Source organism: Labeo rohita, chromosome 22 (assembly GCF_022985175.1).
Source record: "Labeo rohita strain BAU-BD-2019 chromosome 22, IGBB_LRoh.1.0, whole genome shotgun sequence".
Lineage (NCBI taxonomy): Eukaryota > Metazoa > Chordata > Actinopteri > Cypriniformes > Cyprinidae > Labeo > Labeo rohita.
The window spans coordinates 25,789,958-25,806,715 of NC_066890.1; the positions used below are offsets into that span (position 1 = coordinate 25,789,958).

General features: G+C 34.8%; 1 protein-coding gene across 4 annotated transcripts; it reads left to right on the plus strand.

The window, feature by feature from the left end:
* The first annotated feature begins 5,520 nt into the window (after positions 1-5,520).
* si:ch211-117l17.5 (regulator of G-protein signaling 13) lies at positions 5,521-8,884 on the plus strand. 4 transcript variants are annotated; one of them, XM_051094814.1, is made up of 5 exons: positions 5,521-5,700; positions 5,836-5,895; positions 6,011-6,072; positions 6,205-6,371; positions 7,681-8,884. In XM_051094814.1, the coding sequence occupies exons 1-5, from the start codon at positions 5,624-5,626 to the stop codon at positions 7,867-7,869; spliced, it is 555 nt and encodes a 184-aa protein (XP_050950771.1). In that variant the 5' UTR covers positions 5,521-5,623; the 3' UTR covers positions 7,870-8,884. The 4 variants fall into 4 exon arrangements, with proteins under 4 accessions (XP_050950771.1, XP_050950770.1, XP_050950772.1 ...); XM_051094813.1 differs by having other exon boundaries at positions 5,524-5,700; positions 6,008-6,072; XM_051094815.1 differs by having other exon boundaries at positions 5,534-5,754; positions 6,008-6,072.
* The last annotated feature ends 7,874 nt before the right edge of the window (positions 8,885-16,758 follow it).

The following is a 16,758-nucleotide window of genomic DNA, read 5'->3' on the forward strand; positions in this document are numbered from 1 at the left end:
TGCAACAGAAATGTTTTTGTAACCTTGGCCAGATCTGTGCCTTGCCACAATTCTGTCTCTGAGCTCTTCAGGCAGTTCCTTTGACCTCATGATTCTCATTTGCTCTGACATGCACTGTGAGCTGTAAGGTCTTATATAGACAGGTGTGTGGCTTTCCTAATCAAGTCCAGTCAGTATAATCAAACACAGCTGGACTCAAATGAAGGTGTAGAACCATCTCAAGGATGATCAGAAGAAATGGACAGCACCTGAGTTCAATATATGAGTGTCACAGGAAAGGGTCTGAATACTTAGGACCATGTGATATTTCAGTTTTTCTTTTTTAATAAATCTGCAAAAATGTCAACAATTCTGTGTTTTTCTGTCAATATGGGGTGCTGTGTGTACATTAATGAGGAAAAAAAATGAACTTAAATGATTTTAGCAAATGGCTGCAATATAACAAAGAGTGAAAAATTTAAGGGGGTCTGAATACTTTCCGTACCCACTGTATAAATAACTGGATTTTTCTTTAAGAAAATTCATTAGAATTAAAGGAATAATTCATTACTAAAACAGGGGAAATATGTTGGTGACAGGGTTGACACATTACCTAAAGTCAACTATACAGTATATGCATATGTAAATTACAGGATTTTTCTTTAAGAAGATTAATTGGAATTATTGGAACAGTTCATTACTGAAATATGGTAACAGCGTTGATCCATAATCTTGTTCTGGGTTTTTCTTTGGGGTTCTAAACAATCAATGGAATATTTTTTACTAAAACACAAAATATGATGGAAACAGGGTTGATGCAAAACCTTAAGTGAGGTTACACTGAAATGAGGTTACACTGAAAGCTCTTCTCAAAAGAACAATTTGAGAAGTAACAACTTTAATAGACATCTTTCTTTCCATTTAATCTCACTACTGACTAGGAGACACAAAAATGCTTTATTTACTAACAAACATTCACTTCACATATAGATAAAATCCATGTTTCTTGATTTTTTTCAGACATTCAGTATTTCCAATTTGTTCAAAGAGTGAAGGAACGTCAAACCATCTTAATGAATACAACACACAATCATACTGTGAACCGCAGATGAGCTTTACTGAGAAAGTCTGTGGACAATGACTAATTATGAGCAGAAAACTAACTCTGAGAAGACATTTTCCACAGTCTGTGAAGATGGTCACATGTTTGACACAAAATAATTGATGCAGAGATGAGCCTTAAGCGAGAGACGTTACCATAAAGTACAATAATCCATGTCAGTGCTTGACCCTACAGTGACAATTACTTACTTCCTGAGATTCATAGCTTAAAAAGGCAATTCAGAGCGTCTAAGAATAACTGTTTGATTAACCCAATATTCCACCAACACAGTGAATGTCAACGGTCATCTGATGCATGCTAGATCTCCCTCAGCGAATGTCCTTCTTCGGGAAAGTAATTCTATAATAAAGACACCACTGTTTTAAGCGTACTGGATATATCTGTCCTTGTCAGACTGACAAAAAATACCACATTTATTGAACTAAGATGCTTTTCAATATAAATTTATTACTGGATGCACATTATTTAAATTTCATTGGGATTTTTCATGGACTTTTTTCATTTGAAAAATGATTCAAATATGATGCTGGTCGTATAAATACGACGAAAACGAAATATTATTGCTCCTTCAAAGCTCAGGAAACCTAATGGATTTCTCAGTTATATTTCACTTAGGTATCAGCTTTGTCTCAGACATTTCAGAAATAGTTAATTACTAAAACAGGAAATATGGCTAACAGTTATTTCAGTAGTTTTCTCTTCATGAGCGTGTAAGAAAATTAACGTTTCAGACACTATTTGTTGCTGAGGGACCAATGGCTTTTAATAAAACACAATGTACTGTACACTGATTCAACTAATTCAGTCATACATTATTTGATTTTCCCATACATTTGTTTCTCATCTCGATGCAACACCTATGTTGTCACTCAGAAGTGAGGCTGATGCAAAATCATGTGGTAACACGGCTAAAAGGAAATGAATTTACAAGGGCGACCGTTAAGAGTAAGCTCCCGTCATGCAACTTTACAGCAGATGCGCCAATTATTGATGAAATGTTTCACCAATTTGTATGCTACCCGGTTTCAGCCTGCAGATGAACGCTGACCAATCTCTCACACAATCTGCCCATCATCTGCTGCCAAATACACAGTCACCATAGCGACTAAAGGGAAATGAGTAATGTTCTAAGGCGCTGACATTGCCTGAGGTACAAAATTGCTCAATTGCGCACAATGGAGAAGCTGACAGTGTTACAGTATGAGATAGAGCACGCCGGTCAGGTGACTTTGAGGATGTGTACACATGCTGTTACTAACACATGGTGTGAAAAGTGAACGCTTGACTGCCTATATCTTATTTTTGATAAACTTATGAAGACAAAACCCAAAGTCACTTACTACGGATTAATACACATTAATACACTATCATTAATTACTCAGTCATCTTTGGAACAAAAAAATGTTTTTTTTGATGAAATCTGAGAGTTTTCTGACCCTGTATAGACAGCAACACGAAAAGTATTCTTGTAGCTTCAGAAAATTAAGGTTGAATCACTAATGTCACTATTTTAACAATGTCCTTACTACTTTTCTGGGCCTTGAACGTGTCAGTTGTGTTGCTTCAAACATGAACATAAAACTTTTATACAATTTCCAAGTAACGTTTTCATTTGATGACTCTAAAACGTCATGTGGCGTAACATATCATAGTCATTATTTTCTCTTAAAGCTTTTAATGTTAAGCTTTTAAGTTTAACGTAAGATAAAAATTATGTATTAATAATAAGCCTTTTTTCATTAAAAACGTTTTTAAATATATTTTTCAATGTAAAATGTATTTTTTAAACAAATATCCTGAATGTCAACAATGTCAACTAGATGAGCCCCAGAGACGGACCATCAGTGAGGAACTTATTACCTAGACGGTCGTCAGCGCAAGACCACTGGAACCAGATGAGTCCTCTGCAATCTGACTTTGCTGCAACATGGAACTTTTGCATTATTGACACACTATTGACTATTGACTATTGACACACACAACTATTTGATACTGTAAAGTTGCTTTGACACATCCTGTTTTGTTAAAAAGCGCTGTAGAAATGACCTATTTCTAGAAAGGTATTGATCTTTAAATATTAATGGTGTCATATGATTAATATGATTTTTCATGTATGTTGGTTGCACCACATGACTTTGAGTTAATGAATAAAATCATTTATTTATTTATATACAGCAGTCTTAACGATTGTTCTCTTTTAATTTTTTCATTCCTAAATATCTTTGTGTGTGCTTGTGTGTGTGGAGTTGCACCATGTGACATTTTACAATCTGAAGTAATTTTGGCTTGTCATAAAAAGAACAATCGAATTGAACAGTTATGAGGGTCTCACAGGGGCCTATGATATATGTTTTTTTCATACATGTTGGTTGCACCACATGACTCTGGATTTGACACGTTATTAAAATACATTTTTCAAAGTAAAATGTATTTTTACAAATATCATGAATTATTAACTTAAAAGTATAGTTTTTTTTGGAGTTGCATCACATGAAATTTTAACCTGAGCTAAACTTCCCTGCATGTTCTTGCATGTTGGTTGCACCATATTATTTTTTTTTATTTTGAAACAAACAAACAAAAAACATTTTTTAAACTTTTTTAAAACAAATACTGTAATTTAATGAATACATATGCGGGTCTATGTTGCATGTTGGTTGCACCACATGACTTTGATTTTACAACAAATGTTTTATAGCTTTTTAAAAACAAATATTACGAATTAATGAATAAATATGAAGGTCTATGATGCATGTCGGTTGCACCACATGACCTTAATTTGACAACCTTAATTTGATGAAAAATGTATTTTAATAAATATTATGAATTAATGAATAAATATGAGGGTCTATGATGCATGTTGGTTGCACCACATGACCCTTAATTTGACAACAAATGTTTTTATTTATTTATTTATTTATTATTATTATTATTTTTTTTTACAAATATTCTAAATTAATTCATAATTATGAGGATCTATGATCCATGTTGGTTGCACCACGTGACTTTGATTTCATGACAAATATTGTTTAAAATGTTTTGTTAAACAAATAATATAAATTAATCCATAAATATGAGGGTCTATGATGCATGTTGGTTTCACCACATGAATTTGATTTGACGACAAACAGTTTTTTACACAAATATTATAAATATAAATCATAAATATGAGGGTCTATGATGCATGTTAGTTGCATCACATGACTGATTTGATAAAAAATGTTTTCACAACTTAAAGAAATATTATAAATTCATAAATATTAGGGCTGCACAATAAATCGCATGTGATTGTCATGCGCTTTTAGTCAGTAAAGCCGGTTCTGTGATTAGTAGTAAATCTCCATCATGTGCATTCAGCTGAAGCGGCAAATAATACACAGAGCCGTAAAACAAATATTATGAATATAATTCATAAATATGAGGGTCTATGAAGCATGATAGTTGCACCACATGACTGATTTGATGAAAAATGTTTTTAAAACTTTTTTTAAACAAATATTTTGAATTAATAAATATGAGAGTCTATGATGCATGTTGGTTGGAGCACATGACTTCGATTTGATGAAAAATGTTTATTTATTTATTTATTTATTTATTAAGTATTATGAATTAATGAATAAATATGAGTGTCTATGATGCATGATGGTTGCATCACATGACATTGATGACAAATGTTTTTAAACTGTATTTTAAACAAATATAATTAAATTAATTCATAGATATGAAAGTAGATTGTGGATGTTGGTTGCACCCTATGATTTTAATTTAAACTAAAGCTTAATTAATATTAATAAGCAGTTTTATTTAAAAAGAAAATAGCATATTTAATCAGTTGGATCAGCAAGAAACCATCTTCTTCTCAAAAAAATATTTCTGGTCATACATTTCCTTTTGGAGTTTCCTTATAGATTCTTCTGATCAGCAAGTTGGTTCTTTAAAAAAAACACCAGAGTATAGATGCTTTTTCAAGGGACTAGAGAAGCCAACTTTTTTGGCTCTAATTTTAACTTTTATTTTCAGTGCAGGTGATAGTTACTCATTATCTATATATGCTTGCAAAAGGATTCCTTTGTGTAACTTCGTCAATGCTAACATAACAGAAAACAAAGCGGCCTAACCATCTCATTTGACTCTTATTTCCATTTGTGCTCCATTACAGTTTGGCCCTGTTTACGTCCGTAGATTACTGAAAAACCCAAAACATGCAAAGCTGTCATTTGCTTATCAGCTATTTTAGCAAGGTACATGTGCATTTACATGTCTAAAATTATGGAGAAACAGGCTATGCTTCTCGCACACGAGCGGCTGGGGAGGGGGGGTGGTGGGGGGAGGGTTCGACGGGGCTTCCTCTTTGTGGTTCGCCGAGTCCCTGCTGGTGACACGAGCCCTTAGCAACCGTCGCAGGGCATAAAAAGCAGAGCCGGATACGCAGAAGGGAAACCTGTAGAGCACCAAGTGCAGCATGATCACTAGCAGGAGCGCACGGCTGTGGATTCCTAGGCAATAAGCCCTCGCTCTACCATGCCTGGCCTAATCCCACAACCTCTCCCAACACATTTCAACATGGACAGAGACGACTGCAGGAGAAACAAGACCTTGTAAGTGTGATCTTCAGGCACTTTCACTCAACTATCAGCACAAGGGCATCTATTGTGAGTCCCAGCATGCTTTAGTGTAGGTTTGCATGTGTGAAGCGTAAAATGCCGACAACAACGCTGACTTTCTCTCTGTAGAGGAAAGAACCTCATGTGCCGACTAAAGTGTCTGTTCTCCAGTTCGTCTGCTCCTGAGAGGTAAGGAAAAAGCAGCACACACATATAAGGACACCAGGTCCGAAATAGTCCAAACAAGAGTTATTGCTTCTAATCCAGTTACGGTCAACTAATCAAACCCATCTGATCTCAGCAGGCTAAGTTTAGAAGACACCCAACAATGGTCCCAGTCTCTGGAGCGACTCCTCGGTTCCAAATGTAAGTCTTTTCGAAGCTATTTTTGGCAGCGGTTTTGTTGAGGTCAGAGTAAAACATTAGTAAATTAAAGAGGTGCTGGTTTCCATTCGCGCCTTGTGTTTTGACGCGCTGCCGCATTCGCTCCCCCTCCAGATGGCCTGGCCACATTCCGCACCTTTCTGAAAGCGGAGTTCAGCGACGAGAACATCGAATTCTGGTTGACGTGTGAGGACTACAAGAAGATAACGTCGTCCCATAAGATGAGCTCAAAGGCGAAGAAAATCTTCGAGCAATTCGTCGAAGCAGAATCTCCGAAAGAGGTACAGGACACACCACGCCTGTCGCTATATAAATCAACGAGGCTACGCTAGAAGCGTCTGTTGTGTCGCGATACGCTTTCCAAAAAGTTGTATTTGTTTGATTTGCTTAATGCTTTTATATTCCCCATTTGTATGAAAGGCATTTTATACATTTCATATTTCAGTAACTTCCTGTTTAATAATGCTAATTCATATTTGTCTAACTATATATAGTAGCAATATAACATAAAAATAATGAATAATATATTCATTAAAAACAATGAGTACATTTGTATTGGATTTGTATGTAAGTACAGGAGTAATATAATATAATAATATAACATTCATTATAAATGCATTTATATTGGATTTATATGTATATACAGCAGCAATATAATATTTAATATAAAATAAATTAAAGATTGTTCATCATAAATAATATAATAATTAAAAATAATAATTATTCATTCATTATAAATTAGTCAATTATATTATATACAGTAGCAGTATGATTTAATATATAAATATTATAATAAAGATCATAATATCATGAATCATGAATAATATAATATTAAAAATAATAATTAATCATTCATTCATCAATCAATTCATGTACAGAATTTGTATGTCTATACAGTAGTAATGTAATATCATTATCATTCATTGTATACTAGTCAATTTATAATGGATCTGGATGGATGGAAACATAATAATAAATATAATAATAAATGTAATAATATAATATAATATAATAATTATAAATAGTTGAGGTGTAATATAATAATGTTATTTAAATATAATAAATAATACAAAAAATTAAATATAATTTTTGTTATATATATATATATATATATATATATATATATATATATATATATATATATACATAGACTTATTCACACATTTTATGCTTACTTAAGTCTAGTACTGAGCTTATAACTGATACATACTGGTTCATACTTGGACAGATTATGGACCAGGCCAGTAAGGCCATTTTCCTAGGGCCACTGTCAGGGGCCCCTGAAAATGGGCGACGGCAGGTCTAAAGCAAATATAAATAGAGGAACAATGTTTGATTGTGAAATAAATGAAAGAATTAGCAGTTTTATCTGATACTGGCATCTTCACAGCACAAACTATGGCTTCTGATCACCTTAATGGTGCGTGGTTTCATACTAAACGTCATACATCATTGTCTCTTTTACCATCCCGCAATTACAATTTAATTTTGCATATTTCCGAAGCAATTTCTCGTTGTTTGGCCAGTACATCTTACGGTTGGTCACTTCAAGTGTAGACATAGTGTCATTGGCTCTCATTTGCATCGCAGATAAACATCGACTATCACACGCGAGAGGAAATCAAGAGGAACGTGAAGAGTCCGACGTCACAGTGTTTCGACGAAGCGCAGAAGATCGTTTATGGACTGATGGAACGTGACTCCTACCCTAGATTTCTACGGTCTGAGATGTACAAGACCCTTCTTGAGTCTCTCGCTGCGGATAATGCTCAAAGATGACTTTGTGGACATTTGACAACAAAGCTAAAACTGGAATGGGCCTGGTCTTTGCAGGACCAGAACCCCAAAGCTTGTGGACATGTGGATCAGACTCCAAAAGAGTCCAACCTCTGAGACTAGAAGGAGACAATACGGTTAGGAACATGCTATTGATATCAACGTCCAACATGTTATTGAAGTGCTTCTTAACTGAGGGTGCTTCCTGTGTAGATAAGGACGTGGCTCCTTTAAGCCCTTCCGGTGGTTTCTGAAGCTACAGCGTGGGCACAACACTATTTTCTGTTCCTGGCACTTCCAGAGGATCTTTAAGAACTGCTTTACCATGTCCTACAATGACTTTAGTAGCGAAAAGCTATTTCAGCCTATTGGTTGAGTTGGTTTGGACACTTTTTGTGAGAGGAACTTGACATATCCTATTTCAACATCGGTGCCTTATTGCCACATAGACACGTATGACATGCCCTGATAGCACACATACATATAGCATTAGAGAGACATCTATTTGACATCTGCATTTACATCTGAAAGACGTATCTTTTTAGAGTGTTTGCTCATCTGCAATGCGTCTATTGGACTTTCCTATCAGATGTCAAATAGACGTCTATTAGATGTTTGTAAGATGTTTATGGTTTAGAATGTATGTAAAACTGACATCTTACAGACGTCTGTCAGATGTTTGTACACAGCAGATGCTTTCCAGATCAAGTAATCTCAAACAGACATCTTGCAGATGTATGTGTGCTATCTGGGATGAGAGAAATGTGTGACTTAATTACCTACTTGAGAGGTCAAGTTTAAAAAAATAATAATAATAATAATAAAGAAATAAAAAATAAGAACAGTTGTAGCATGTGTGCCACACACAAAAACTGTAGGCATTACTTGTAATGTTATAAAGTTTAATTTAAATAAAGATGTTTTCTATTTATTAGCCACAGCCACTGGTTGGATGTTGACTTCTTTCTGTCCACTGTCAATTTTGAGGACAATGAAATAAAGATTAGACACTGGTGAACTTTTGACTTTTTGTCTTTGGTTTGCTTCACTGCGAAGACCTTTGCTTTTCTTTTGCGAATTACAGGAAAACTTTAAATGACCTATCTCTCAAATTTGGTATTAACACTAAATGAAATCTTTTACTGAAATATGTAGTAGAAAACCTATGAACGATTTATGTTATTTAAAAAAATTCACATCATTTTGTACATATTTTGGACTATGGGGGGCGCCATTAATATCGATGAAGTCAAATGGTTGCCATGACAGTACTCAGACACGTCTATTTGACATTTGCATTTACATCCGCAAGACATTTTTTTAAGAGTGTTTGCTCATCTGCAATCTGTCTATAGGACATTTCCTATCAGATGTCAAATAGATGTCTCTTAGATGTCTTTAAGATGTTTATGATTTTGAATGTATGTAAAACTGACATCTTACAGACGTCTGTCGGATGTTTGTACACAGCAGATGCTTTCCAGATCAAGTGATCTTTAACAGAAATCTTGCAGACGTCCGCATGCTATCCTGGGTGCTATCAGCGTTTGCTCATCTGCAATATGTCTACAGGACGTTTCCCATAAGATGTCAAATAGATGTCTATTAGATGTCTTTAAGATGTTTGTGATTTAGAATGTACGTAAAACTGACATCTTACAGACGTCTGTTGGATGTTTGTACACAGCAGATGCTTTCCAGATCTTTAAAAGACATCTTGCAGACATATGTGTGTTATTTGGGTGCGCTCTGTGAGCTACCGATGCTACCTGCTGCTATTTTTTCCGCAACACAACTCGGAAAATAAAGCACTGATATAAGTGTCAGCATGTTTACATCCTGTCAGGATGGCATCTAGCGTTTCTTGTCTCTTCTGTTTGTAAGCTCTTTCAGTCGCTGTGGTTTACTAAAAGCTTCAAAGGCATCAGAGCTGAAGTGTAAAGAACAAAGACACGGGTCTTAACAAAGTTTTATTCATCCACAGGCATTCTCCTCTTCTTATCGCTAGGAAAGCAATGAAGACTTATTAGTATTTTATTTTCCGAACTTCATTGCGGTAAAAATAGCAACAGGTAGCACCAGTATCTCACAGAGTGCATCAATTTACATCATCGAAATAGTGACGCATCCCATAGTCCAAAATATGTATAAAACGTTGTGAATTTTTTAAATAACGTAAATCCTTCATGGGATTTTTACTACATATTTCAGTAGAAGACATCATTTACGTTACAGTACAAGTCTTAAAACATTGGGTTCCCTGTAAAAACAAGCAAAAATGTTTATGGTGTGTTTATGGTGTTGGTATATTGTGTATCTCCACTGAAATATCTTATTCTTATGTCTCTCAAGTGAATTTATCTGGTCTAAAGGATCTTGTTCTCACTGTAAAACAATGCAGTCATTACGATACTGTGTAAAACATCAAATAAACCACTAAATACAAACGTCAAGCTACTGTCAACTCATTTGATTAATATAGGAATTATTCTTTCCTAACCCTTCGGCCGACAGGTCCCATGACTACGTAGTGAAACAATTACCTTTGAAACAGGAACAGACGAGTTTCAGTTCCCACAGAACAGGGAATTAGGAAAGAAAGACTTCATAAACGCCAGAGAAGTGTGCATTGCAGCGGCTGCTGAAAAGTCATGAGATCTTGCAACTCGCACATTTCTGCTATTGCATGTCTAATGTTGCTAACCCAGTTTATGACACAAGACTTGCCATTTAGCAGACACTTCACGCTAATGGCAGGGACTGTCCCGCTGGAGAAACTCGAATGTGTTGGTCAAGGGCATATGGGTAACAAAGCAGAACTGTGACCAGAAAAACTGACTCCTTTTTGGGACTCAAGACTTTAGCCATTCATTTCATGGTTTCTCGCGCAGAACGCTAGTACCTAATTTAGTTCGTAATGAATTTTAAAAGCTTTAAATATAGAGCCATTCAGTCATGACGTCAATTTATAGCTAATCTGGAATGCTAATTCGCCGTGTCTAAGAAGGAAGATTTCTCAGAGATTTGGATATGGTTGATTTATTGTTTCAATTCCTTAGTAGTTGCTTGTTAGCATCTTGTGTTTACAAAGCACATGGCGATTTGGTGTGTAATTTATGTTGTAAAACATAACAAGAATGTTTGTTCTAGCAATGCTAATCACAGACATAACTAAAAAATGTTCATTCTGTTTTAAGACAAACTAGACAGCTCTAATTTGCTGGGTTTTTAAACAAAGCTAATAGCTAGCATAAAGCTGTTGTTCAAAGAAAATCAAAAGAAAATTGCAAGGGGTGAAAACTAATTAACCTATTAGCTAGCAAGTTGGACATATGAAAACGTTGATTTGCTTTCAATTTATGCATATTAAATTTATTGGCATGCTAATATCAAGCGTATACAAAGCACACAGTGCACACACACATAAACATCTGTTCAAGTAATGCTAATAAGAGACATGAATAAAAAAATGTTAACTGTTTTTTATGACAACCCTGCTGAAAAAAACAGCTAAAACCAACCTAAGATGGTTGGCTGGTCTTAGGTGGTTTAAACTGGTCTCCCAGCCTCTCCCAGCTAAAACCAGGCTGGATGACCAGCTAATATCAGCCAACCAGCTTAGGCTGGATCATCTGGTCTACAAATCATCCCTCACCCCTCTATGTGAGGGGTCTGAAACAGACCCTCAGTTTCACATTGGAGTCTATCCCTAGAAGGACCTTGGAGATTTGTTTATAGCTATTTCAACCTAAACATATTTATTTTATGTGCGTGTGTGCTTGTTTACATGATTTATCAGAACACAAATGTGTATGCAGATGAAATGCAGCCTCAAAGAGCTCTAAACAATTCCAGCCGAGAAATTAGGGTACGTTGAAAAACTGCCATCTCATTTTCTCCTCCAACTTCAAAATCATCCTACACTGTAAAAAATAAAAAACACAATTTGTTGAGTCAGCTTAAAATAATTTGTTACCCTGCTGCCTTAAAATTTTAAGTTCAGTCAACTAAAATAAGTTTAGTCAACTTGAAATGTTAAGTTGTACTAAGTAACAACTTAGATATTTGTGTTTGCTAAACTTAACAGATGGGTAACTAACCCAGCTGCCTTAAAATTTTAAGTTGATTCAACTCAAATATCTAAGTTGTCACTTAGTATAATTTAACATTTCAAACTTTTTTGAGTTAACTGAACTTAAAATTTTAAGGCAGCCAGGTTACAAATTATTTTAAGTTGACTCAACAAATTGTTTTTTACAGTGTACATTGCTGCAGACGTACCAACCCAGAGTTTATGAAGTGAACAAGCAAAGATCATCAAACACCCTTTACAAAAAAAAAAAAAGGTATAAATCAGGGATGTAGGACGATTTTGAAGTTGGAGGAGAAAATGAGACGGCAGTTTTTTAGACGTACCCTAACTGTCAAAAAAACAGTTCACACAGAGCTAGACAAGATGAGCATTTAAAGAAGTCCACTTGCAGAATGAAAATTTACAGATAATGTACTCACCCCCTTGTTATCCAAGATGTTCATGTCTTTCTGTCTTCAGCCGTGAAGAAATTATGTTTTTTGAGGGAGAAAGCAGTTTTGCAAACAGCAAGTTGGATATGCTAGAACATGGCCGCTTTATTGCTTTCAATTTATAGTTGTTAGCCTGTTAGCATCTTGTGTTTACATAGCACATAGCAGTTTTGTGTCTAATTTATGTTGTGGAACATAACACAAAAGTCTGTTCAAGCAATGCTAATCACAGACATGACCAAACAATGTTCATTCTATAAAACAAACAGGACAGTTTAATGTTGTGCTTTGCTAAATTGTGAAACAAAGCTAATAACTAGCATAACACAGTTGTTTAGAGACAACCAACAGAGCTTTGTGAGGGGTAAAAAACCACAAAAAACCTGGTCAGAGACGTCCAGCGTAGCCTATTAGCTAGCAAGTTGGATATGCTGGAACATGGCTGCTTTGCTGCTTTCAGTTTATGAATAGCAGCTTGTTAGCCTGTTAGCATCATGTGTTTACATAGCACACAGCAGTTTTGTGTCTAATTTATATTGTGGAACATAACACAAAAGTCTGTTCAAGCAATGCTAATCACAGACATGACCAAACAATGTTCATTCTATAGAACAAACTGGACAGTTTAATGTTGTACTTCGCTAAATTGTGGAACAGAGCTAATAACTATAGCATAAAACAGATGTTAAAAAACAACTAAAAAAGCTTTGTGAGGGCTGAAAACCAACAGCTATAGCAAGTTGGATATGCTAGAACATGGCCGCTTTATTGCTTTCAATTTATGAATATTTGTTAGCCTGTTAGCATCTTGTGTTTACATAGCACATAGCAGTTTTGTGTCTAATTTATGTTGCGGAACATAACACAAAAGTCTGTTCAAGCAATGCTAATCACAGACATGACTAAAAAAAAACATTCATTCTGTAGAACAAACAGGACAGTTTAATGTTGTGCTTTGCTAAATTGTGGAACAAAGCTAATAACTAGCATAAAACAGTTGTTCAGAGACAACCAACAGAGGTTTGTGAGGGGTGAAAACCACTACAAACCTGGTCAGAAGACGTCCAGAGGTTAACCTATTAGCTAACATGTTAAATATGCTGAAACATGGTTGATTTACTGCTTTCAATTCATCAATAGTAGCTTCTTAACATCTTTTGTTTACAAAGCACACAGCAGTTTTGTGTCTAATTTATGTTGTGGGACATAACACAAAAGTATGTTCAAGCAATGCTAACTACAGACATGATTAAAAAATGTTCTTTCTCTAGAACAAACTGGACAGCTGAACTTTTGTACTTTTACTTCTTGTCTTTAACTTCTCGCACACACACGCACACAAACTACAAAGTGTGAAGGTTATTTCAAGTTCATCAAACAAACCGCCTCTTTTATGTCAAAAACACTGTGCACCCTCACCAAAAGACAGCGTTCCTGTTTTCATGCGGTACTTTTGGAGTCCCCCATGAGTACAGGACATGTGTCATTGCTGGGAAATACCTTGTGCGTAAAGCTTTTGGACTATCGTCTGTTCGAATGGAAACTTGGCAACAATATGGCTGAGAACCACTTAAGAAGCTCACTGATATTTACAGTCTGAACGCCATAACAGACGATAAGTCTTTTAAAAACACTGGGTCTGACATCTGCGAAGCTGGACGATATGGATGGGGTCATAAAAATGGACTTTATATGGAGCAGAGTTGCAGCGTGTCTTTTTCCCAAAAACGCTTATCTTCTGATCGGCTGAGGTTTCCTAAAAAAACTGCTTGAACAGCAGATATTCATCTTTTCAATGACAGTATGACATAACAGATGGGAAGTAGTCAAAAAAGCTCATTGTGTTGCAAAAAGATAGTATTCATGCAATGATATGGAAAATGTGGAAAGATACCACTGAAGGTGGATTCTCTTGGGCTGGAAAGTGATGACCTAGCAACCACCCAGAAGTCCTTAGCAACCATATCAACAAATGTAAAAAATTCAGTTCTTTGTTAGCGTATCATTTCTGTAAGTGCATGGAAACTTAACTTTATTCATGTTTAATGGTCCCATGTCTATGCAAATTAAACTATTTTCCATATCCTCTTTAGCACTGTATAAGGCCTTGACACTAATCATGTACACATATCTGTATTTGCATCTCATTGATTACATGAATGGAAACACGCATAGTTCTGATGCCACACTGGTGACAGGAACAATCCGCTCTATTTGTGCTGTTCAAGGATGTGTTCTCTTTCCAGCACCTACGGGTGAAAACCAGTATTTCACGTTCAATGTGAAGAGAATCAGGTGAATTACACAGTGCATTATGACTATGACAAATGCTATTTCATTACTGAAAAGCTTCAGTTTTTTTTTTTTTTTTTTTCCATCTGGGTTCTATTTTGAGACATCAAATTCATGTGACAAATGCATATTTCATTACTGAAAAGCTTCAGACTTTTTTTTTTTTTCCATCTGGGTTCTATTTTGAGACATCAAATTCATGAGGACATGGAGTTAAAATACATGTTGAATGTTGTATTTATATATATATATATATATATAAATTTAAAATATTTAAAAATACAATATAGAAATATGATGGTCACAAGGTGTGAACGTAACCTAAAGTAACCTATATATAAATATATAAATTACTGGATTTTTCTTTAAGAAAATTCATTGGAATTACTGAAATAGTTCATTACTAAAACTGGGGAAATATGATGGTAACAGGGTTGACTATATATACATATGAAGAGTTCAGATGCAAAAGAAAAACTAAGTAGAGCCGACGTTTTTCTTTTAAATTAGAATTTCTTTCTGCCTACTTTGTATAGATTTCTATGTATACTGGTAAGTACTTTGATGATGGATAACATATACTATGTGTGGAGAGCATCACTCAGTATCATTATCTCATTTTGACTAAGTCTTTTAACTTTTGCATTGGTATTTACATATGTAAATTACTGTATGCTCTTTAAGAAAATTCATTTGGAATTAACAGAATAGTTTATTACTAAAACAGGGGAAATATGATGGTAACAGGGTTGATGCATAACCTAAAGTCAACTATATACATATATAAACTACTGGATTTGTCTAAGAAAATTCATTGGAATTAACAGAATAGTTCATTACTAAAACAGGGGAAATATGATGGTAACAGGGTTGATGAATAACCTAAAGTCAACTATTTATACATACATAAATTACTGGATTTACCTTTAAGAAAATTAAGTGGAATTAATGGAAGAGTTTATAAATAAAACAGGGGAAATATGACCGTAACAGTGTTGATGGATAACCTAAAGTCAACTATATATACTTATGTAAATGACTGACTGTTTCTTTAAGAAAATTCATTAGAATTAATGGAATAGTTCATTACTAAAACAGGGGAAATATGATGGTAACAGGGTTGACACATAACCTAAAGTCAACTATTTATACATATATAAATGACTGGATTTACCTTTACCTTTACCTGACATATGACAGTAACAGGGTTCATAAATTACCTAAAGTCAACTATATATCATTAGATCAATAAAGTTTAGATTGAACTTTGTATTTATATTTAGAACTGTATTTATATAATAAAAATGAATGCAACTAAACACACCTACACACTCACACCCACACCCACATTTAATTGTTACACAGATACACAATCACATAATTATAATTCTATTACCTTTTACACATTATATAATATGTATAATACACACATATTTTTTTTACATAGAAATTTGTAATAGTTGTGACACACACACACACAACACACATATACATATACCACCACCAACACAGATATTATCAGCAAAAAAAAACAAAACAAAACAAAAAACAAAACAAAAACTGCAAAGCATTTTGTGCAAAACCTGCAGATCATGTTAACCAGCATGCAAAAGTTTCACAGTGCTTCTATACTTGCAAGCAAAGAAACCCAGATCTGTACAAAGCTCACATCCTCAGTATCACAAATTTGCTATCTGAGCTGAGAAATGCATTTGTGGGATGTGGTTGCACCCTTTCAAACCCGCCATTTAAGTTGCATCATAAATAAGTTCACATTTGCCATCTAGTCATGTAGTTTGTCATGCAAATCGTTCCTGTGCAGCAGTTCTACAAAATTTGCGATAAGGGATGATTTTGGTAAACACTTATGCATTACGGTACACTCTTAAAGAGAACACAAACACTTGTGTTCAAGGATGGCTAAAAACGGTTAGTCTGTCAGCTACAAACAAGTTGATCTAATTATGCACTTGAAAGTTAAGGTTTCAACATAGTTTATCTTGTCACAGATGTTTACTCTTCCACCGCAGCACCATATGTGTACTGCCGAGGCCCTTGAAACACAAGAAACGTGTC

Excerpts from the sequence above, each read along its gene's own strand:
- si:ch211-117l17.5 (XM_051094813.1), top strand. The coding sequence starts at position 5,624 with ATGCCTGGCCTAATCCCACAACCTCTCCCAACACATTTCAACATGGAC. Across the intron at positions 5,701-5,835 it reads TGCAGGAGAAACAAGACCTT|AGGAAAGAACCTCATGTGCC; the intron begins GTAAGTGTGATC and ends TTCTCTCTGTAG. Across the intron at positions 6,073-6,204 it reads GCGACTCCTCGGTTCCAAAT|ATGGCCTGGCCACATTCCGC; the intron begins GTAAGTCTTTTC and ends CTCCCCCTCCAG.